At 44.7% G+C, this 23,101-nt stretch overlaps 2 protein-coding genes across 10 annotated transcripts in view; one reads left to right on the top strand and one right to left on the bottom strand.

Annotated features, from left to right (window-relative positions):
- Positions 1–10,259, top strand: part of IWS1 (interacts with SUPT6H, CTD assembly factor 1) — a 17,141-nt gene extending 6,882 nt beyond the window's left edge. For 3 of the 5 annotated variants that reach the window (XM_037406864.1, XM_037406868.1, XM_037406867.1), the window contains 12 exons: positions 36–750; positions 1,347–1,545; positions 1,788–1,845; positions 2,176–2,276; positions 3,013–3,163; positions 4,454–4,536; positions 4,811–4,940; positions 5,959–6,076; positions 6,831–6,942; positions 7,114–7,170; positions 7,341–7,452; positions 9,854–10,259. In XM_037406864.1, the coding sequence (XP_037262761.1) occupies positions 36–750; positions 1,347–1,545; positions 1,788–1,845; positions 2,176–2,276; positions 3,013–3,163; positions 4,454–4,536; positions 4,811–4,940; positions 5,959–6,076; positions 6,831–6,942; positions 7,114–7,170; positions 7,341–7,452; positions 9,854–9,985 (1,968 nt within the window). In that variant the 3' untranslated portion in view covers positions 9,986–10,259. Of the gene's footprint in view, positions 1–35; positions 751–1,346; positions 1,546–1,787; positions 1,846–2,175; positions 2,277–3,012; positions 3,164–4,453; positions 4,537–4,810; positions 4,941–5,958; positions 6,077–6,830; positions 6,943–7,113; positions 7,171–7,340; positions 7,453–8,023; positions 8,185–9,853 lie in introns of all 5 variants that reach the window. The other 2 variants (XM_037406866.1, XM_037406865.1) reach the window with 2 other exon arrangements.
- Positions 1–23,101, bottom strand: part of LOC119156689 (coagulation factor IX-like) — a 26,304-nt gene extending 3,203 nt beyond the window's left edge. The window contains exons 1-9 of one of the 5 annotated variants that reach the window (XM_037406872.1): positions 23,016–23,101; positions 22,245–22,364; positions 20,304–20,464; positions 19,404–19,428; positions 19,164–19,277; positions 17,814–17,948; positions 16,048–16,661; positions 14,763–14,880; positions 13,093–13,730 (exon numbers count right to left, since the gene is read on the bottom strand). In XM_037406872.1, coding sequence (XP_037262769.1) covers positions 13,156–13,730; positions 14,763–14,880; positions 16,048–16,661; positions 17,814–17,948; positions 19,164–19,277; positions 19,404–19,428; positions 20,304–20,464; positions 22,245–22,323 — 1,821 coding nt within the window. In that variant the 5' untranslated portion in view covers positions 22,324–22,364; positions 23,016–23,101 and the 3' untranslated portion in view covers positions 13,093–13,155. The other 4 variants (XM_037406871.1, XM_037406870.1, XM_037406874.1 and 1 more) reach the window with 4 other exon arrangements.

Genomic DNA, 23,101 nt, shown 5'->3' with positions numbered 1-23,101 from the left:
TTGCTTAGTTGCCTGAGATTATTTTTCTCTTTCAGAATGAACACAGTGATGGAGAAGATGACGGGCAAATGGGAGAGCCTCATATGACAGACTCTGAAAATGAAGATATCCCAAGGCAAAAAGACAGTGACTCAGATAACGAGGAGCCTCCAAATCACAATGTAAGTGATTCGGACAATGAAGCAGCTCATGGAGGCAAAGACAGTGATTCTGATACTGAGGACCGACCAAATCGGCATTTAAGTGACTCTGAAAATGAAGATGCCTTAAATCATCGAGCAAGTGACTCTGAAAATGGAGAACCTCACAGGGATCACAGTAGTGATTTTGAAAATGAAGAATCGCACAAGCAGCCAGCCAGCGACTCGGAGAGCGAGGAGCTCCACAAGCAGCCAGCCAGCGACTCGGAGAGCGAGGAGCTCCACAAGCAGCCAGCCAGCGACTCGGAGAGCGAGGAGCTCCACAAGCAGCCAGCCAGCGACTCGGAGAGCGAGGACATTTCCAGACACAAACAAGAAATAGAGTCTGAGGATAGTGATGGGGAGGAGAGGAAGGAGGAGGTGCAGAATGATTCTCATCATTCAGATAATGAACATGTAAGGGAAGGTTTTCAGGGCTCTGACAGTGAAGAGGAAGCTCCTAAGAGACGAAAAATATCAGATAGTGATGAAGAAGAGAAAGAGGAGGAGAAGACAGTGAAGAGGAAAACAGCTATCCTTTCTGACAGTGAGGATGACAGTGAGAAAACACGTAAGGAACTGTAGTGTGAAAAGAAAAATGCGATGTGACAAGCTGTAGTGTTAGAGTTAAATCATTGGTTTTATGTGAAGAAAGCATCAGATAAATATGAAATCACAAGGCAAAGTTGGTTTTTAGAACACAAATGTGTTTGTAGAGGCTATTGTTCTAACTGCATTTCTGTGTGAACGTATAGCTAATACTTCTGAGTAATAAGTAGGTGTAATAGAAATAAGAGAGAAGACTGCAGCGATCTTGCTTTATACTGGCATCTTTGTCATGTTGATTGTTCCTGTTAACCATTTTTCTGCTTTGTTGTTACTTAGTAATTTTTTCCTCTTGTTTTTTTTTTTTTTTTTCCATATGCTAGGGGTGAGAGTCAGTTTTGAAATTACGAGGTTTTATGGGTAGAGGTATGGAAACTTCAGTTACTGACTGAATAAAACATATTTTAGAATGGGTGTATTTAAGACATACCAATGGTTTTGTGTAGGAAGGCTAGTCAGCTTCCTTCTTGTCCAAATCGAGTTTGAGAGGATAGTTTTTTGAGAGTAGCTCTTGTCACCTCTATTACTAGGACATGTAGTAATGCTCCTTTCTGTTGGCAGCTGCAAAAAAAGTACGAATCCTTTCTGATGTTGAAGAATCAGATAGTGATGCTGCTTCAGTGAAATCTGACAAAAGGAAGAAAAGTATTGTATCAGATAGTGAGGAAGAAGAAGAAGAGGAAAGAAAAGAGAATGCTGGGAAGAAAAAAGAAGAGAAAGATCTGTTTGGCAGTGACAGTGAATCTGGGAATGAGCAAGAGTAAGTGCTTCTGGGAATATGAATTCCTTTGGGGTTGCAGGTAGTGAGACTGATCATGAATGGAGAATGGATGAATGCCAGCCAGAGAATGATAGTCCACCCTCATTGGTGGTGTGAAGAGGAAGGCAGTAGCAGGTGGCAGAGTGAAAGGTGGATCTCCACACAGTCACTAGAAATTTTGCAGAATATGCACTTCTTACTGTTGCAGTCTAAATAGACAAATGTTACTGTTACCTTCACAGGAACCTGATTGCAGATATATTTGGAGAATCTGGTGATGAGGAAGAAGAGGAATTTACAGTAAGTGTTACTGCAGATGTCTCTTGTTCACTTGCTAGATATAACCTTCATGGGAACGTACTCCAAAATGACTTTGGGTTTGAGCCCATGTTCAAGGATATGCTGTATCAGGAGGGAAGCTTTATCTACTGGACTCACTGAGGTAGCATTTGGATTAAATAGCATTTACAGCTCTTCTGTTGGGAGAGTTATTGGTGTGAAAGTCATAGGTGGAGTTAGGAAGCCTTTGTTCCTCTTTCTTCTAGGTCCTCTGCAGACTTGCCTGAAGCCTTTTGTCAGGTGCTTAAGTAGGTGCTCAGTCTTAATCTGTACACTGTCTTTAACCATCAGGGTTTTAACCAGGAAGATCTGGAGGAAGAGAAGGGGGATGTAGACATGAAGGAGACAGCAGATGACTCGGACTCTGATGATAACATCAAAAGAGGGAAGCAGTAAGTCAATATGTTACGTATTCCTTTCTAATAGCAAAATGCAAGATTTTAGTGAAAGGGCTCCTCCAAAGACTGGCTAGCTAGACTTCATAGTTTAGAAAGGCATGGGACGGTGTTTCTACAGAAAGTGTGCTCTCCTAAACTGTGACGGAAGGTCCTCTCTCAGCTTGTGCAGCTTAGTCCCGTGGCAGTCCATAGCAGATTACCTGTCCTCCAGAGAACAGTATTTCATGGTTCACATCAAAACCTGGGTGAAATTAATATCTAATCAAACAAGCATCTAACTACTTTCAGCAGTTCAGCATTGGAGTCACAGATGCGTTTCTCTGGTGTAAGGGATAAGGTATGACAAGACTTGCCATCAGCACATCTCCTGTTTCCTTTCTGTCTGCTCTAGTAGCATCAGAGCAGTATATTGCAGGAACAGGAAAGCTAAATCTGTGAGCTTCAGCGCATTTTGAACACTGGATGTTACATATGTGCATGTCGTGAATTATTTCACCAAGGTCTTGCAGACTTTTGAGGGCAGCTTAGAGCCACTGAAGCCATTTGCTAATTTCCCAGCTTGTATACTGAGGATAACTAATTACCTTACAAGGACGTTGAGACACAATGCTTGTAGACTTCCTGAAGAATTTTTGAAGAGTTACGCTATAGAAATACAAAATCATTTCCTACAAAGACAGTAAGATCAACCCTTTTCTGACCATCAGCAAACTCTCTTCCTGCATTTCAGTATGGACTTCATGTCAGATTTTGACATGATGCTGCAACGAAAGAAGAGTATGAGTGGCAAGCGTAGACGAAACCGTGATGGTGGAACTTTTATTAGCGATGCAGATGATGTGGTCAGTGCTATGATTGTGAAGATGAATGAAGCTGCTGAGGTGAGTTCTCTAGGCTCCAAAGACACCTTAAAATCCACTTCCATTCTATGGGAGAATCTTGTGATCAGTAAAATACAGAAATCTGGCTGGTACTCAGGAGGAGTAATCTGTACACTATGGAAAGCTGCTGATGTGTAAACGTTTAAATGTTGTTTTGCTATTCTGAATTAAAATACTTCTTCAGTTGAAATTTGGAGGAAAATATTTATTAATTTTAAAGATTAAAATTAACTTGCTAAACTTTGATCAGCTGAGATCAGCTGCCCTATAAAAAGGGATGTATGTATGTTCTGTAAACTAAGTGAATAAAGGGACTATGTTTAAATTTCATTATATAGTTACTAGCATATATAGTGTGGGGAGGAGGGGTGGAGAGAGTGATCTGGGAGACAACTGAGACTTGGTCTTGACAAGTAAGTTTTTTCTCAGACAAGATGATAGCCAGATGTTTCAAACGAAGCCGTAAAGTTTGAAATGCTGGAGAGGAGGAAGAGCTGAGCTCTAGTATTGTGGTGTCTTTAGTTATCTAGGATGTGCCTGTCAAACCATTCTGGGGCGTGAAGAGGGGAAGAAGGGCATTAGAAGAATCTCTTTCCTTGCAATAAAAAAACATTGTGCAGAAAGAGCCTCCAGTGAATTAAGATGCGTGGAAAGGAATTATCACAGAAGGACACAATTCTGTTGATTGTAATGTCTTTTTGATATGGGAGCCTAAGTACTGAACAGGTAGTGAGTGACATTATGGCCTTAGATGATAGTTGCTTTGGAACACAGACTGTTGCACATGATGCATGTTGTGTGCTCTTACATTACTTGTATCATGCTTCAGCCTAAACCTCTAGTTTATCCAGTTACATTCTTAGCTGCAGTGAATATACGTTTTCTCACTTCCCATTGTTTTGGTTAGTTATTTTTTTTTGTTGTTCACATGAGATTTTACAAAGTTTGTAGGTTATCTCTGCATAGCTGAGCATGGAGGACTCTGCAGACCTCCAGTTTATTGCAGTCAACTTAAATCATGAAGTAGAAAAAAAAATATTTAGCGGGGAATTTCCTAATGTGATGCTTTTAAGGAAAACATTGGCTAAGGTGGGGACCCTTTTTTTAAGAGAAGTCATCATACAATATGTTTGGGGGCTATAGGAGGATGGAGCAGGGTACAAAGTTAGTGTAATCCTGCCAAAGTTGCACTTGTTTAATAGACTAATCTTTTTGCTGTAAATGTTGTACAGGATGAGAGTTGCTCATTTCTTTTGATTAACTTGCACTGATTCTTCAAATTTCTTACAGGAGGATCGACAGCTGAATACACAAAAGAAACCAGCACTAAAGAAATTAACTTTGTTACCAACTGTAGTTATGCATCTTAAAAAGTGAGTTGTCATTCTCCCAGTTAATTATCATCTTGGGGAATATTAGGAATTTGGTAATTTTGTGAAGTGACGTTAACAGCTGTACTGAGTATGCAGTGAAACACTTTGTCAAGTAAATGCTGGAGCTGGGTGGCCTCAAAAACCTAAAATTCTATGTACTTTTACCTGTTAATTTAACATGAAACAAACTCAAATCCACTATTGTGCTGAAGGAACATCCCGTCTTAAGATTATTACATGACTTTTTGGCTTCTCTTTACTTTAAACTTTTTAGGCAGGACCTCAAAGAAACTTTCATCGATAGTGGTGTTATGTCTGCCATCAAAGAGTGGCTTTCTCCTCTTCCAGACCGAAGTCTGCCAGCACTAAAGATACGAGAGGAACTTCTGAAGATCCTGCAAGAGGTGTGAAATTGACTTTTAACTGTATTTGATTCATGGTTCTCCATTGAGTCTTACTTTGTAGATACGCTGTCTAGCTGAACAAAATTTGGCTGGGGAACTTCAGGCGCTCGATTGTTGTTATGAAAATTTTGCCCATGTTCACAACAAAGCACATAGCTCTGCTGGCAGCAGGCCAGAAGACATTTCTGAGTGTTGGAGGTGAGCTACAGACATGAAGTTCTCTGCCCTCTCTCAGGGAGTTGTGTGCTGTGGCATTTTCTAGATTCTTGATAAATCTAAACTGCCTAGTCACTTCCCTCCTTCTCAAGAGGCTCATACGTTGTGATTGGTCACTTCAGTTTGTCTTTGACGCGTTCATAAAATAAGTGTGGCATAGTCTTGACAGTGAAGCAGAAGTGACCTTTTTTTTTTTTTTTTTTTTTTTGCAGCATCACTACTTGGCTTTGAGTGAAGCTCTAGAAATACTTCTTCTTGTGAAGTATTTGCAAGAGTTCTGCCTCAATTTAGATTATTTGGCCCTGCCTGCCTGTTCAGGTTTATGTGCAAAGTGTAGTGAAGAATCATTTGTTAAGTATCCCTGAGTTCTTCTCTCTCATGGTCCCTTCTCTCCAGCCTATTAAACATGTGCAGGGCACTAGAAAGCCCATCATACTCAGTGTAGACTTTCAGCATTTGTACCTAATCTGATTACTTGAATGCTTTTTCCCCGTGAGTTTTTATCTTTATAAAATGAATGCTTTGAAGGCAGTAACTCAGTTCTTGGGTAATATAAGTAGAAGAGCATTTGGAATAAATAGTTCTGGAAACTTATTAATTTTGTGTGTAAAAACTACGAATGTCAAGGCAAACTTCTGGGTTGTGGCATTTGATACTTGACCCAATTCCTAGTGGGACAGTGAAAAGTGCTGATTTCCCCAGGCTTATTATGAAAGTGGATTTGGTCTTGGAAAGTTCAGTGGCACCCTTAATGTTTGGACATAATTTCTTATTATTTTCTGACTTTGTCTTTACCCCACAGTTGCCCAGTGTGAGCCAGGAGACGCTGAAGCACAGTGGCATTGGGCGAGCTGTGATGTACCTCTACAAACACCCCAAAGAGTCGAGACCTAACAAGGATATGGCAGGGAAGCTAATCAGTACGTAAACCTCCCTTTGCCTTGTGTCAGTGAGACTTCACTGGTAATTTAATTTTCGTGTCAGTCTCTCTTGCATGTTTTTTTGCTATCATCTGTAGTAGAATTAATTCTGCGGTGTAGGAATCTCACTAACCTGTTTCATCACATTGTAGAGCTGTAGACAAATGCTGTTATATGAACTTCCAAACACACCTTTTCCTGTTTCTTTCATTTCTGTTCTGAATCAGAGGATGGCATTTATTTTGCCCAGGTTCTCTTGGCTAGTTGTCCAAACCTCATGTCTATGCTACAAAGGCAGGAAGGTGCTGCCAGAAGACAGTTTATTCCATGGACTTTAAAAAGATCTTGGATGACTGAAAGTTTACTTCCTAAACAGCTGTAGTCATTGTGTAGTGCATTCCATCCTGAATGACTGTAAATTGATAATAAACTTAGGTTCTTTAAGAACTGTTTTGCATATTTCTAAAACCATTCACTGTGGTGTGCAGGATTTTCTGACACTTAAGAGCTCAGAGAGATTCTAAAAGGGCAGGCAACAGCAAGAGACTTTATGGATGAAAGCTCCTTCTTAGTGTCCACAAGGCTGGATTACCCTGAAATATTAAGGGCTCAAAAACATTTTTTTTTTGGTTGAAAGAGAGTGTAAATACTTGCCCTAAACTTTGAAAGCTGTCTTTGGTCACCAGAGTAGTTTGGAGATAAACTTCAGAGGCCCAGTGTTTGTTAACCAGTTTGTTGGGTATTTTTTTAATAGATGAATGGTCTCGACCAATCTTTGGCCTTACCTCAAACTACAAAGGCATGACAAGAGAAGAGAGGGAACAGAGAGATTTGGAACAGATGCCTCAGCGAAGGAGACTGAGCAGGTAGGAGTAGCTGGCAGAAACATGAAAACCTTTCTGTGTTAAGACTCCATCAAGAAAACCAGAGTGGTGTGTAAATGTTAATTTACACACCTTTTACCACACTTGACTGTCTTTTAAAATTACTGTCTTTCTCTGTGTATAGATGCCTATAAAATTCTTTTTTTCTTGCAGCTCTGGCGGTCAGACTCCCCGCAGGGACCTGGAGAAAGTGTTAACTGGAGAGGAAAAGTAGGTTGGATGTAAAAATCTTTGATTAGAAAAAAGGATTTCAGTTGTAATTTGTTATGAGGTTTAGAGGCAATGGTTATGCAGTGTGTTTCAGAGATAGAACAGGCTATATTGCTTGTACTTCTTTCTGTATAAGCTTTGTCTCTAACAGTCACACCTTTTTTCTGCAGGGCTCTTAGACCTGGAGACCCCGGGTTCTGTGCCCGTGCGAGGGTGCCGATGCCCTCCAACAAGGACTATGTGGTCAGGCCAAAGTGGAATGTGGAGATGGAGTCCTCCAGGGTAAGCACTGCCCCTCTTCTAGTGACTCTGTACCTCCAGTGCGCTCTGATTAAGCCTGGGAATCTGTCGCCTTACTGCCGTGGTTCCTGTGTGGTAGTTCTTTCAAGTGCCTCTTCTAATTCAAGTAGACAGTAAGTTCTGCTATCAGGTGGGCTGTCATAAGTTCATCAAATACTTTCACTCGGGTATTGTTCCTGCTCTAATCAAAAAGAGATTTTCGTGTTAACTCTCGTAGAGTTTCTCTCTAGGGTGAGAATCTGATTACAGGCCTCTTACTTTAGAGCATTTTGAACTAATGTTTCAATAAGTGTCGCTGATTTTTTTTTTTTATACCTCTCCCAGTTGTTGTAGATGTTCTTTTGGTAATATTCCAGTTGCAGAAAACTTTGAGGTTTTGGTAAACCTCAAACCAAGCCTTTGCCTTGCTTTATTTGGTTCGTCTATCTACCCTGTACAGTTTAAATTAAAAGTGGGGTACATGGTAGAACACATGTAAATGGAAGAAGTAATAATTGCTGTGCTTGCTGCTGTTATCTCTCCTTCTGTGCATTAATTGAGATATTGTTTCTAGCCCGGGACTATTAAGAGAGGTATTAGTCGCTTGGAAAAACACAAGAGACGGTTTGCTGAACAGAAACGACTCAGCAAAGTGCATCGGGCCATCAAGTTCAGCATTGAAGGCAACAGGATGCCCCTGTAGCCATGACACTCTGCCTTCCCCAAGTTTGAGAGGTATCCCTCAAGGGAGGTGTGAACAGTGCATGTGCTTCAGCTGTTGGCAGTTTGCACATACAGGAAAGGAGTGTGTACACCCTAACTTAAACTTGGAAACTTGGAAAACTCTCCTTGTGTTCTCTCATGTCTGTACTGTGACCTAAAAGGTAACTTGTACAGGAAAAAATAGGCTGTAGCCGTGGTACCTGCCTCAACAGCTTCAGGATACCCAAATGACAGGTGTAAAATGAATATACCTGCACTGAAAAGGAGCTTTGTACCACCAGTGGTTTTGAATGCTGTTCTGATGTAATAAGGTTCGCCAGGTTTACCTGAACTGACACACAGGAATTCTTAGCGCTTAGTACAGGACCACATGTCACTGTATACCACCATCTGTGGCTGGTGTTTCACTGGTTCAGAGCGCAAGGTATTTCTCACACCCACTCTTTCAAGGAAGCTGAGTGAAGTGAGAGTTAAGGGGTGTTTGACAGGAGGCAGAGAATGAGACCTCTGCAGAGCAGGGGGAGAAGAATCCCCTGCTGGGAATGCAGGGTGGAGGGAGGTCAGTGGCGTACATCAGTGCAGGAATGGTTTTGACAGTTTCTAGTCCACATTTCAGTTCTGTGAGCAGGGCCGCCACCAGCTAGTACTGCCAGGAAGAGGCTAGCGCAAATGGTAGATAACTGTTGAGTTTAAGCTTCATATTTTCGTGTTTTAAAAAATTACGTATTTTTAAAAATCACTGAAATTCCAGGTGCAATTTTAGTGAACAGTTTTATGAATAAAGTTTATTTAAAATCACTGTCAGGAGCATCTTCCTCAGGGATGGGAACAAGAGGTTTGGTTTCTGATAGATGGGGGGGTTTGTCAGATATTAAGTACCATGTTCTGGATATCTCTGTTTCTCCCAAACTCAAAAGGTGTGAAGTTCCCATCATTTGTTGTTTCTGTTGTCTAGTTAGGGGGAAATTGCTGGCTATGCATTGGAAGATCCTTCCTGTTTGTCTTCAGGGGCGTTTCTTTACAGAATCACTGTATTTAATCTGTGCAGAATAAATGCTGCATCATCTCAGTTTTTTGTTCGCAGTTAAAATACAGAGATGAAAGGCAGTAACTCCTCTAATAACTTGTATGGTCAGCTTAGGCATTTCTTTTGCTTCCCCCTACACCCTCTTTGTCCCAATGATCTCTTGCTTTTTAAATACTAATTGGTGACCTTTAAAATAAATTGCAGTTTGGAACTGATACGTCAGCTCGGTCCATCTCAGTTACAGTGTATTCATACCTAAAACCTTCCCCCCACAGGAAGCCTGTATGTGCCCACCACATTTCCGACACTGAACTCCAGCCGATACAGATACAAAACTATTCCAAACTGTAAATTCAGCCGGCATGTGAACAACTAACATTGTTATTAATCCCTGTAATGTGAAAGCTTTACTGTGTGATGTTTGTGAGCGCGACTGCCTCCATATATGTGATGCATATATTGGGGGAACCATTTTATCCACGTGGTGGGGAGAGGATGCGTGCGCGCATGCACACACACACCCCCCCCCCAACTCGGAACCAGTGGCTTCATCAGCTCCCTCTTGCAGGTTTAACCTTGCATGCATTGCTCTTCTGGAACCTCTGGGATGTCTGCTTTTTTTTCAGCGGTAATTATTAGTTTTATTTTTTTAAGTTCCAGGGGACCTCTAAGAAAGGCGTGAGTCGACTGGACAAACAGATGCGGAAGTTCACAGATATCAGGAAAAAAAGCAGATCGGCCCACGCAGTGAAAATCAGCATTGAGGGCAATAAGATGCCATTGTGACCCTTCACAGAATACCCCGTGATCTCTGCTGTAAGACAATACACCCATAGACTCTTTGGAGACCTTTAAATTTTTTAACAACTTGTTTGGGTTTTTTTTAGTGAATCTTTAAATTGTTGGTTCAGGTTCTGGTATAAGATGTTGTCCGAGGACTGTGAATATGGGGACTTCTTTCTCCTGATTGTATTTAAACTTGCTCTATTGTGTCCTTTGTACAGATCACGTATTTGTTGTATTGCAACACTTTAGACAATAAAACATCTGTTTTTTTCTGGGGGGCTGTCTGTTGATTCCTCAAGAGAATGTATGTGCGGACCACCTGGTACGTGGAAGAGCTGCTAATTGATGATTTTCTGTTTACCATTGGCCATTTCCTCTTTATCCAGTGCTTTATTAATCAGTTGTTCTGTCTTTGGAGATGTACATGTATTGGTTTTGATTATTAATACTGACCATCTTCCACTCAAAGGATTTCATTTTTCATGAAACACAATGTAAAGTTCAAGAGAAGACCACCAGACTGACCACTAAAAATTCCAGCGTCTTCCGGCTAAAATGCTTGCCCCGAGACGGGCACCAACATTTCACTGTCTTGATCCTCCACACGAACAGCAAAACCTTCAGCAGTGACTGCGATGGGAGAGCGAAGGGCTGCAGCTGATGGGCTCTTCTGTGATGTTTGATAAATAGATTATTTTGAACGTAAGCCAGACTTTGGAATGGAGGTTAGTGAGACTGCCGCAGGAGACTGAATGTCGGGTTGCCGGACACTTCTTTTTTGGGTGCTTTATGCAGCTCTTGGATGAGCTGTGTGGAGCCTTTGCTGCTGGGCTTGATAACGCTGTGACTTCATTTTGTAGAGTTGAAAGCCACGTCAGTTTTCTTCTTTCGTTCGACTTTGGTATTTAGGTAGCTCAAAGGTGTGTTGCTGCGTAGCCCGCTAGCGAGTTCTGTGTCCCTGGTGCTACAGACAGACAGCGGAGCGACATTGTGTGCTGCTGCTGCTTTACCTCTACCTCTGAAAATGCTTCCGTCTGCTGAGCTTGCCTACAAGAAGAGAATGCTCCTTGTGTGGGTAACTGGCAGTCGGGATTTCAGTAGGAAAGCCACCTCCGTTCCAGAGGAGCGCAGCCCATTTGCTGTCGTATGTGCTCTGCAATTCTGGGAATTCGGGGTAGGGATCTGCGTGTTGGCTGGCTTAGAGGCGCTAAGTACCTCCGGCATCCGCTGGCACTGATAATGGAGAGCGTGTTAAGTACGTGGATGGTCACATTTTAAACATGCTCCTGTGAGACTGCTGGGGACTCACAGTAAAGCTGTGTGCTGGGCACAAGCCTGAAGCAAGAAATGAAGGAGGCTGCCTGTGCTGGATGGTGCCTGCTAAGGGAATTCTGCTACTAGGACTTCACCTACTCTTGCCAGGTAGGCTTATCGCACAGTAACCAACCTCAGGTGTGGGGTTTTAGCATGCTGAGATTTCCAAGGATTTGGGGTTTTTTTTCTCCCATTTTTAATCAAGAATTTATTGAAAGACAAGGGAATTCCTTACTGCTGTATTGGCAGGTGCGACTGTGAAAATAAGTGAACCACCAGCGTAAAGCTGTTCCTACCCATGTTCCTTTGGCCCTGAAGGGCTGGGGGTTAGGATGGGTATTTTCCCCCCACTTCTAACTTCCGTAGTTTGGTACTACAGTCAGTCATGGGAGACTCTGGGCTACTTTTAAATCCAAAACCATGTTTCCTTACAAGTACTGACCCTGGTGGTCTTGTGCAGGCCTAATACAGTTTCTTGCCATCAAAATTAATAGCTCACACTACATGTTCTCAGGGAATTGTGTTAATGGACTTTTACAGGACTTTGAACAAAGCTGAGGAAGAAAACCACTCATGAATGTGTGCTGAGTTGTTTTTTTTTTTTTAATGTTTCATTTTTTTAAATGAAAGCATCATAGCGAATTGTAAGAAAGGTCACAAAATCAAAACATTTGCCGTGGGTCACAAAGATTGTACCTATTCATTGCAGCAGAAAGCAGCAGCAGAGAAAGGTGAGCAGTCAGAGAAAGGTATGCAGGAGGGGTAATGGCTTGGGGATGCTAGTCTGGCCCACCGGTATTTTATTTCGTTTGTATTTTTGGCATTGAGCAGTTGTGTGGGAAGCTGCTTATGATGTGTGGGAAGTCACCTTCTTGGAGGGATGGCTACGTACATGTGATGGATCTTCCTTCTGGGATGATAGAAAAGTTGTTTCTGGTAGTGTGTTGGCTTTTTCCCCATCAAGTGTGTTCAGAGGTGTTTCCTGTCTGAATTACTGGTTTTCATCACAAACTGGGAGAGGTAAGTTGTGTACATGGCGGGGGGTGGTGGTGGTGATGTCTTCAGAGTAAAGAAGAAGGGGGTTCTCTCTTAAGAAGCGTGGAAAATGAGCAGTTGTGTTGTTTGCTCCTTCCGCAGCTCTGTGGTTTGCAGTTCCACTTCTGTGGGCTGGGGTGGGAGCGCGTAGCCCATCTCCCGGCCTTTCCTTTCCAGCTGCTGGGGCCGAGTTGTGCCAGCAGTGGGGCTGTCCCAAGGCGCAGGGGCCAGCCCCTCCTCACACCCCCAATAATAATTTGTCTTTCAGAATTCTCCCTTACAGTCCTTACGTGCTTCTCCAGCTGCAGCAGGGTGGATTCCCTCTCAGGCAGTTTTTCCAGTGCACTTTGTAATACACAATTCCATATGGACATTGGGGCTTTTTTTATCAGAAAACATTTGCATTTTAGTGAAGTGAATTGTACTTGAAGTAACAGCTGTGCTCAGTGACAGACCTTCAAGGCCCAGGGACTGTGTTCAGCGTGGCTTTCCATAACTAGAGGACAGAACGCTGTCAGAAATGCTCTCCCTTTTCTAAGCAGCTAATTCACACAGCTTTAGTTCCTGGGTTTTGGGATAGGCTCAAGAAATGGAAAGGTTGGGTTTTTTTCTCTAAAACTCTCTAAAACTAAAGCTGGTAGGAATTTACATTAAGAAAAGTTGTAGCTGTCTCTGTTATTTGCAGAATAGCTCTTTTATTATACACAAATACTTTACTCAGTAGCACTTGAATGAACAATTTAACCATTTATGATTACACACTGCACTGTGTCTTAGACTGGTACACTATTAGAATTATTCATGGTTTTAAAGGGGTGGTATTACAAAAAGTTAATGGAAAGGTTTTCTGAATCTGCTACGCTTTCAACAACCTCTTTAATCCATGGGATGTAGTTGGATACCCTGGTGTATACACCATATTTTCCTCTTTCAGCACAGCCCTCGCCCCAGCTTACAATGCCCAGGAGAAACCAGGTGTTGTGGTAAGGCACCGTGAAGGGGCCACCGCTGTCCCCTTTGCAGGCGTCTGCACCGGCCGTGTGGTAACCTGCGCAGAACATGTCGGTGACGAGCCTGTCTGTTGACCGCTGGCAGGTCTCCATGTTCACGATGGGCAGCTGGACTTTCATGAGGAAGCGCAGAGTCGAGCCTCTGGTGTGAGTGACACCCCACCCGCTTACCGTCCCTATCCTTCCTTCTTCAGAGAGCAGGGTGGCCAGGCTGGGGCTTGGAAGGCAGATGGGAATTACATACTCGTTAAAAACAACCTCGCTGCTCAAGTACAACAAGGCGATGTCGCTGTTGTAGTCGTTTGAATCGTAATGGGGATGCGTCCAGCTCCGTTCCACACCAATCTTCTGCTCTTTGAATTCTCTTCGGTATTTGTCAAAGTCTCCTGCAGTCACGACAAGTTAACGTGTTAAGCAGACCCGAGGGAGCCTAGAAGGCTGTTTCTGTTCCTGTCACACAGGAGGGACAGTGAATTGACGCAACCCAAACAAACGATGCTCTGTAACAACAATCTCTTAAGCTGCAGGTGCGATCCTGCACACCGAGCCTGCCGGTGTGCCCTTTAGGGGCAAACCAAAGCTGTTGACTGGGTGAATAGATACTTACAGAGACTATGGCTTCCGCGACAGGGACTGTACCATAAATAATGTCAATGCCTTTTAGTAACCACTGCATTTCAAGCAGTTTGTCAAAGCTTCCATGGGACGTGGTGGTCTGCCCCTCAGGAACAGGAGATGAGCATTAAGATGCAGTCATGGATAAGGCCGAAGAATTGTTTCCTGCCTGTTACCTAGTGCCGTATCCCATCTGCTCCTCTAGCATGTCTCTTTTTCTGGAGGTTTCAAGCACAAAGTCTTGCGTGTGACTGTGTTTATTGCAGCATTCCTGCTGCAAGGGGCTCCAGTTCCTGCTGTGGTTGCCGGTGCTGTGGCACAGGACGAGGGAGGGGGGCTTTCTGCTCTGAGGCACTTGCAGGCAGCACAGCAGGGAACTCAAGGCTGATTAAAAAACAAAACCAGCTTGAGAGCAGACCGTGACCCATGGGCATCCTTCCTTTGGAGGTGTACCCTGAGGTGTGCCCAGTCTCCACGCTCAATGAGTTTGCCAAAATGGGCAACAGAAAAAGGTAAATATGTGCCTTGGGCTCCCGGGTTCCCTGAAACCACAGGGTACAGCTGGAGCCGCTTCGCACTTAACGTGCTGCAAAGAAAATTCAGCGTTCTGTCAACCCGAGTCAGGCCAGCCGTGTCTGGCTGTTTCTCAGCCACACCTTATTGTGTTCATGTACAACGCAATGCGCATGTTAAGCAAGAGATCTAGAAGAGATTTAAGGTATCTTGTGTATGATATGATACCTATATCATACATATAGATTACATATATATGTATGTATAAACAACATACAACTTATACTCACCTACGGTCACGTGGTGGGGCCTGACGAGATCCAGGCAGTGAGCAGCAGTGACCACCCAGCGACTGCTGATTAAACTCCCTCCACAGAAGCCAATATCTTTACTATTCCGGATCAAAACCTGTATGAAAAATGAGGAAGAAAGTGTGCCCTGGGTTGTGGAAGGTATGGATGCGTGCTGGTAGTTTCTCGCTGGTTGGTTGCAGGCTCTGGATCTTGAAAATGACATTTCTGGCAGTAACAGCTACAGTGCACCAAGCAAAGAAGATGATGTTAAAACAGTAACAAAATGATTGCACATCTGTGACACTGGAGCAGAGTATTATGTTGAATTAAGCTTGACAAAATCAAATAGGCTGAGAGCTACGGTAACCGGCATTCTTCCAAGGAAACAAATACAATGGTGATTTTTCATGTGGCTTAACAGATTTTTTGGGGGTGGGGAAGAAGAGTAACACAAGGTGTGTTTCTCTGGCACTTTGGTTAAAAAAGAAGAGTGCAGTGCTGGTCTACACGTTCAGCCTACCCTTTTTCCACCTGTAAAATACACCCTGATGTGTGGAATGGGATAAATCTTTTTCTGTGACAGCAATAAAACAGACTGACATATCTTGAGGTTTTTTAGATCAGTCTGTTCACTTTCTGTGCACAAGCCCGTAAACAAGAACAGCACACTGATAAAACAGAGACAATACAAATAAGTGAAAATGAGTAACAGGTAAGGAGACACAGAACAAAAAGCCTAAACCCATGAGTAAACAACCCAAAAGAGAGTAGAAATAAATGCTTCAGGGAGACTCCCCTACTTGCCACATGCCACTCGCCCTCCCACTTGAGCCCTCTCAGGTTTATCTTCCTTATGGTACCACGTATGAAGAGCCCGCCAGTCTTAAGGAAGGGTCTCATTTGGTCACAGAAAATTTCTGTGAAAAATACCACCAGCCCTTCCAAAAGGAGGCAGAAGCACAGCTTTCACCGAGAACACTCAGAAACAAGGAACCTGACTAACAGAGCAGGAGAAGATCGGATCGATGTAGTTAAGAGAGAAAGTGTTACGCTGAGATCTGGAAAGCGCATCCACGGAGGCTGGGGAAGGGATGATAAATGGGGCACGTAAGATACGCGTCATCAAAAAGACCTGCAGCAGCTACACGTGGCTGGATTGCTCTAGACCTGAAAAAAAACCCCTTTATAATGGCTTGATGATCTCTGCTCCAGCTGGAACCGGTGACGATAAAGCAAGCATTTAGGTGTGGCATTTATGGCCAGACTGGAGGAAAAGTATTACCTGCCAGGGGCAATGTCCACGTTGACAAAGAGTTCCTCCCGTCACCCTGGCGTCCTGGTGCTCTGGAGTGGAGCTGACGGTCAGCTGGACATGCTGAGGCCTGTCTGAAACGTTTCCCCCGTGGCTGCTCTGGCTGAGCCCACTGGGCACGCTGCGGGCGCTCCCCGTTCTGTTCCACCCAGCAGCATCTTCCACCATTTCTCCCTGCCTTGCCACGGCCGTGCTCTGCCAGGCAGGGCCCTGGGGCTCACTGGTCACCTCCGCTGCCCTGGGGTGCTCGGGGACACCCCCCTCCTGCCCAGCAGCACTGTCTCCCAGCCACTTCTGGGTCACAGGGTCCACCAGTGTCTTGTTCCAGCTGGAAACATCTCCTGCAGCCTCAGTTTGTCCAGCATCACCCTCCATGTGCATGCTCTGCCCAAAGTCATCCTTTAAGGTCTCATTTTCCCCAAAAGCACTTTGTACCAGCTCCGTTTGCCTAACTGTGCCCTCTCTGCTCTCATTCCACTTGGCCATGTCACCCCCGTGCTCGCCCAGTCCCCTCGGGAGCCTGTTCTGCCCCAGCCGCCACTCCAGAGCCTGCCTGGCTTTGATCAGGCCACACGGAAACGGTGCTGGATGGAGGAAACACAGAAACAAGGACTGGAGTTCAGGGCGCACGGTATCAGACTCCAACACAAAAGTCCAAGAGAACCTCCCGTAAGAGCCCAGGAAAACCCTTGACACCCCCGTGTCAGGCTCCACCTTGGCCACCCCCTGACCCAGGCACGCAGAGCTGATTGTGAGGGACACGGCGCGGCCGGGCCTGTTCGGAGCCACAGGCACCCGCCATGGCTGGTGGCTCCCGGAGCCCAGGGGCTCCCAGCACTGCCCAGTGCGCTGCCTTCAGGAGGGGACCCGCACCCAGCGCTCCCCTTGTGATGGGGCCGTAACACACAATTCTAAAGACGCCCGTCCTGTCCCCTCGCCTGCCAGCGCTGCGGTTCAGCTTCGTAACTCGGCTCGGCTGACCTAAGCCCGGGCTGCTGTTTGCAGGAACCGCCCCGCGTGCTGCTCCTTCACCCAGCGCGGGCTGACAGGGGCACTGGGCAGAGACACACTGCCTGGAGAAGGACCTTAACATTTCAAACCCATATAAACAAAACATTATAAATAAGAATAAGAAAACCCCATTATTATTAATTATTATCATCATCATTATCATTTTCATTATTATTATCATCATTATTGTTGTTAAATATATTATAATAAAATATATATAATATATATGACATACATTCATATGCATTATATAGAAAAATATATAAATTTATAAAAATATTTTAAAAAATTAAAAATATAAAAAATATTTAAAAAGCATTATATATAAAAATATATAAATTAAATATATTGTAATATTATCATTTATTCTATATTTATTTTATAGACATATTATCGTTGTTGTATTATTATTTATTCATTATATATTTTATTTATTTTTATTATATTTATGTATTCTTATATATTATACATTACGTAAAATATATATTATATATATTTAATAATGATAATTATGATGATGATAATATAATACAGTAGTAGCAGTAGAAGTAATAATTATAATAATAATAATTATAATAATAATAAAAAAGGATCGTTTTCACACACGAAGCGCAAGCCGCAGTAGCTACAGCCTGCGTAGCTCTTCTGCAGCCAGCGACGAGGAAAAGCCGGTGCCCGCGAACGTGCTCTTCCCCCGAGCCAGAGCCGAGCGGACTGTGCTTTACCTGCCTGCGTGCATCTCTTCCCGTCCTCGTGCAGGGTGTAATCCTTGGCGCAGGAACACGCCACCTGCAAGGCGCTGCTGCTCTCCCTGCAGTACTGCCAGCACCCTCCGTTCTTGTACCAGCATTCCAGCTTCTCTGGGATGGGAATGCACAGGGAAGAACGCGGTTATTGCCACGCGCCGGCCGCGGCGCAGCGCACAGCTTGTTGTTATTCTAGCTTTATTATATGGAAGAAAGGAGGGAAAAAAATCTACTGAAATCTTGCAGGGAAACAGAAGGAACCACCTCTTCCAGTTCCAGAAAACCATGCAAATTTGCAGCAAAGCAACCACGTTGCCTATGTCTGTCGTGGTTCTACCATGTTCTTCTTTGCCAGCTTTGCCTTGAGGCCACAGCTGGGCTCCAGGCCTTTCTGCCCGGAGAGCAGGGACAAGAAAATGCCTGGAAGAGCAAACACCCCAAAATGCATCCATTTTTCATCTGTCTGCACACCTTTTCTATCACAACAGATGTAAAGTACCAGGCATTCTGGCGGGGGCCAAGTCTGCTAGGAATTGACTGAAGTTTTTATATCATTGTTATATTAACAAACAAAGAAACAAAAAAAAAAATCATGTTTAATTGCTTCACTGTAAAAAGAAAAGGTTGACAAAAGCGCTTGGGGAAAAAAAAATACTTATGATTCACAGTTCCCATGTCAGTTTGACTTTTGCTGTAATTTCACACCCCAGTCACTTGCAAACTGGATACGGTACTTCAGAGGACCAAAAATCTGGTAAGAATTAGGCAGCTTTTCTAATTAATCTTTCATCATTCATATATTACAACGTAATTGATTTTTTTGTTTGCTCGAAGCTCTGGTTAATTTGTTTGATGCATTTACTCAACAAAATTAAAAAGAGAATAGGACCTCACCACACAAAATCCGCAGTGCAGGAGACTTGTTATCACCCTGGAGTGACCCCATCCTTTCCTGGGGGGGGGGATGGGAGGCTGCCAGGTGTCTCCCTCAGGATTTGCACAGCTGAGTGCAGGAACCCACAACTCAGCTTCTGCATGGCAGGGGGTGGTGCTGCCCTCCCTGCCCCACTGCAGCGCCGCGCTCACACCTGGGTCCCCTCCCCAGGGTGGCCGTGCCCCAATGCGCCACGCAAGAAGTTTTTTAATGCAAGGACTGATCTAACGTAAGAATCTTAAACAACCGGCCAGTTCTGTATCAGACAGGTGAGGTCACCACCCACAACCTCAGCGAGAAGCCCGTGCAGAGGTTCCACTCAAATATCCGAGGAGCAAATTCCAGCCTTAATCCTCCCCTGACAGGGATGTCGGTGTGTCTGCTCCCGTACTCACCTCTTTCACAGTTGTCTCCTCCAAATTTTGGGGGGCAGATGCAGAAGTAATTGTAGTGTCTTATTTTGCAGACTCCACCATTGTTACAGGGGTTTGTGCTACACGGATTTAAACCTAGGAAGAAGAAACAAGGCACAGTGTAACAGCAGGAGTTCAGAGAAGCCTGGCTTTGAACTGCCACACTTCGTACCCAGAAGGGCCACAAGAAATGCCTTTTTAAAAAATTCCTTTTTTACCTACCTTTGTAATTAAACCAAAACTCCATCTGCAAGAAGAAATCACAAATGAAGGAAACAGTTAATCAGTGGCCATATTGGGTACTGAAGATAGAAAACTTTTTTTTAACAGCGCATGTAAATGAACACTTTGATTAGGATTGTCTGAGCAGATCTGATCACCACGCAGCAGCTTGGTTTCCCTTGGGTCAGAGACCAGCCACAGAGCACAGAAACTGGGTGTTGGTGGGACAAAGATTAGTCTGAAAGCTTAGATCCATAAACGCTCCAGCCAGGAAAAGGTCTGTGGCATCAGCCTAGGAGCTTCAAGTGACACCCCCGCCCCACACCACCCTGTGTCAGTGCCAACAGTCCTCAGCACCAGCTGCTTCACTGCAAAGAGCCATTTCTACCGCGCTGCTCCACCTGCTAAGGAAGACGTCGCCTCAGCAGCGCGGGCTGGGTACAGGAGAACTTGGGCACCTCTGTTCAACAGGGCAGCTCAGGCTCCTGCCTCTGCACAGGGTGCCCAGGGGGATGCCCACGGCCCTGCCTCCCCGGGGGATGCCCACGTGCCTCCCGGGGGGGATGCCCAGGGCCCTGCTTCCCCGGGGGGACACTGTTGAGCCCTGGGAACCATGTGCTCCCCCTCTGCATTTGGAGGGGTCTGATCAAGCAAGTGGCCTCTGAAAATGTCAGCACCATGTTGCTGGATTGAGGCTCTCTGAGAAATAGGGTTTGGATACTTTTAAGGAATTGTGTTTAACGTTTACATAATGAACTGAGCACCTGGTCAGAAAGTGAAATCTTACAGGTGCTGTGAGTGACCCATCCTGACTAGAGCTGCAGAACCCATAGGCACATGTCAGAGCCACACTAGCTCACCATTAATTTCCTCTACTTTTCCCAAAATAAAGCGTCTCACCGTTTTCTCCTGCGAATGGAAGATCTCCTTAGCCTCCTCAAACGAACACTTTTCCTCACTGCATTCTCTCTCCAAGTTCCCTGGACGAATCTCTTCCAGAAAATAGTTAGCACGTTTATGGACTTTCAGCACCTCGTGTGCTTCGTCTTTTCTCAAAAACACTAGAGAAAACAAAAAAAAAAAGGAACGGTTGATACTGGAAGACAACAAAGGGGCATCGTTCCAGTCACAGCCACGCATTCTTTCAGTTGAGCAAACAATATAAAGAAGGGCAGCGAGAATCTATGTAAACAGCCCAAAGGAAAATAAAATTAGTCTATGTTCCAACAAAAGACACCAGTAATTTAAGCTTTCTGTTAGTGGATCAAAAGCCCCGCTACCAAGACTTTCAGGTTAGTGCAGAAATTAATTTTTATTCCAGAGTACCGCAGCTGTTTCTTTGGAAGCGGGTGGTATTTTCCTGCCTAACCACGCCGATCCCCAGCTGTTAGCTGCCTGGCCGTGTGTGCATGTGGAAAGCAAGGTGAGAGGGGTTTGGTTTGTATTTGGTGCCAGCTTAGTCAGATACTCAGTGATGGAGACCCAGTGGTTCCCAGGTCCACAACAGGACAGGCACTGCTCTGTCACTGGAAGACATATATAAAGTGTCAGTTCTGTACTTATTGTTTAGCTCATCTCAACTTTGCTTCGCTATTTCCCCTCCTCCCGCAATGTCTTAAAAGCTATTGCTGCCAGTAAATGAGGGGAGGAGTGGCCAGAAGGGATGTGGCAGGAGGGTCCTCCCCACACACCCCCTTGCTGCGCCACAGCAAGTCTTTGCTCTGGCACCTCCAGCTGAAGCGCTGTGCTCCCAGGGCTTTCCAGCCAGGATGCTCCCAAGGAAAATGAGGGCCCGCTCAGCCCTCCTGGATGTGCTGATACCACGTGCCATCGCTGTTCAGAGAAGATGGAGGGCTTTGCCGTTGTGTTCAATCTGCAGAAGCCTGGCCCTATATCCAAAAGCCATCTGACAGATTGGAAACCTGCTGCCAAGAAGCATCCTAAGAAGAAAGCTCGGTGCGTAATCCCGGCAAAGCTCACTGAACTTCACACAGCAGCTGACTTACCCACTGCTCTCTCTCCCTAACCATGACTCAGTGTCCTACACAAGTCAAAACCCTCTGACAAAGAATCCAGTTCTGGAGATGGACCATAAAGACACACATTTCTTTGCAGGTGCAGGATCGGTGTCCATTAGCCATGACTGAAATTCTAGAATAATACCAAACTGCTTCATTTCTAGGCAGTTAGAAGGAGCCCACAGAGTAGAAGAACAACGCTTGGCTGAGAAAATCTTTGGACAGATCCTGCTGCCTGGTAACAGGGAAAATGCCTTTCACTTCATCAGTGACACAGCCCTTCACCACCCCTTGAGTTCTGGGGTCACCTTTAAAGGATTTACCTATTGTGAGTAGGTACCCCGCACAGGGGTTGCAAACGTACGCCTGCTGCAAAGCCCTCTGGTTTGCAGGTACCACTTCTATTTCTGCTCTTCCTCCCCTGCAAGGACAGCCACAGTGATTCCCAAGCTCCTGCCATTTCCAAACCTTGCATAGTTGTTGTAGAAAAATCAACATGAGGCCTGAGAACACATGTTCAAAGAGCCTAATTTTAGCTTCCCAAATTGGAAAACTTTGCCATACAAAAATAATTCAAGTTTTGGGTTCAGTGTCACAAGCAGAATACTTTTCAACAGGACAGGGTCTAAGCTGAAAGCTAAGAAGGGCTGATTTCTCTTGGAAAACCATATATGAATATTCCATTTTTTTTCTCGTGCACTTCGAGAAGTGCTTCTTGAACCCACAGGACTTTGTCTTCAGGAGAGGAACATGGTCTCAGTTTAAATACCAAGATTGCCACAATAAGACAATTAAGTTAAAGCTGTAATTCAGAAGTACCTACCTGAATATGGAAATGGACAGCTGCTGCTGATGGAGCACATCAGTAGGAGAAACGTCAGGAGTGAGGAATTGCTCTCCATGTCAGCGAGCACCCGGAACGCTCTGACCTCCTGCTGCTTCCTTTCCGAGGGAAAAGAGGGATGTAATGGGTATATTGCCACAAAGCCAAAGGTGAATTAGTCTGCAAAAATGACGAAGAAGTAGAAGCAAGACGGCGACAGAAGGGGCTAAGAAAGCAAATTCCACCTGGTTCATTTTGCTCTGATGTCAGCCGTTTGCCCGAGCCACACGGGTGCCGCACGCTGCAGCAGGGATCCCGTCTGCAAGGCAACCTGCAGAGCGCAACCTGCTGCAGCACGCGGTGCAGGTCTGACCCGAAGCCCACAGAAATAATATAAAAAGCTGTGGTGACCCTGGGAGGCGTGGATCCGGCCCTGGCTGAGCAGGAGCCAGTCCCAGCGGCAGCCTCGGGGCGCACAGGATCCCAGGCTGGGCGCTGAGCCGCGCACGGGTAACGGAGCAGCCGCTGTGCAGTCACTGAGGATCTTGTCAAGTAAGACCATCTGCGCAAACCCCACTGGGGAACATCCACCGCTTACCTGGCAGTAACGGTTAAAAGGCAGAAATCTGTATTTCTTCATATTACCTTCCCAGGCTAAATATTTTACCAGGATCCGACAGCACATACCTCTTTGCTACCTGTATAATTTTTCCAAAAAACACGGGATGCAGAATGTGTTCACTTTACACGGAACCATGCACTAATACTCACTTTTTTCTTTTATTTTTTTAGGTTTGAGAGGTTTGGATGTACCCCAGGAACAGCCATGAGGTCAAGGGGTTGATCATTAACCAGTC

This window comes from Falco rusticolus, chromosome 13 (genome assembly GCF_015220075.1).
Source record: "Falco rusticolus isolate bFalRus1 chromosome 13, bFalRus1.pri, whole genome shotgun sequence".
Taxonomy (NCBI): domain Eukaryota; kingdom Metazoa; phylum Chordata; class Aves; order Falconiformes; family Falconidae; genus Falco; species Falco rusticolus.
This window is presented reverse-complemented; position numbering and strand designations above follow the sequence as displayed.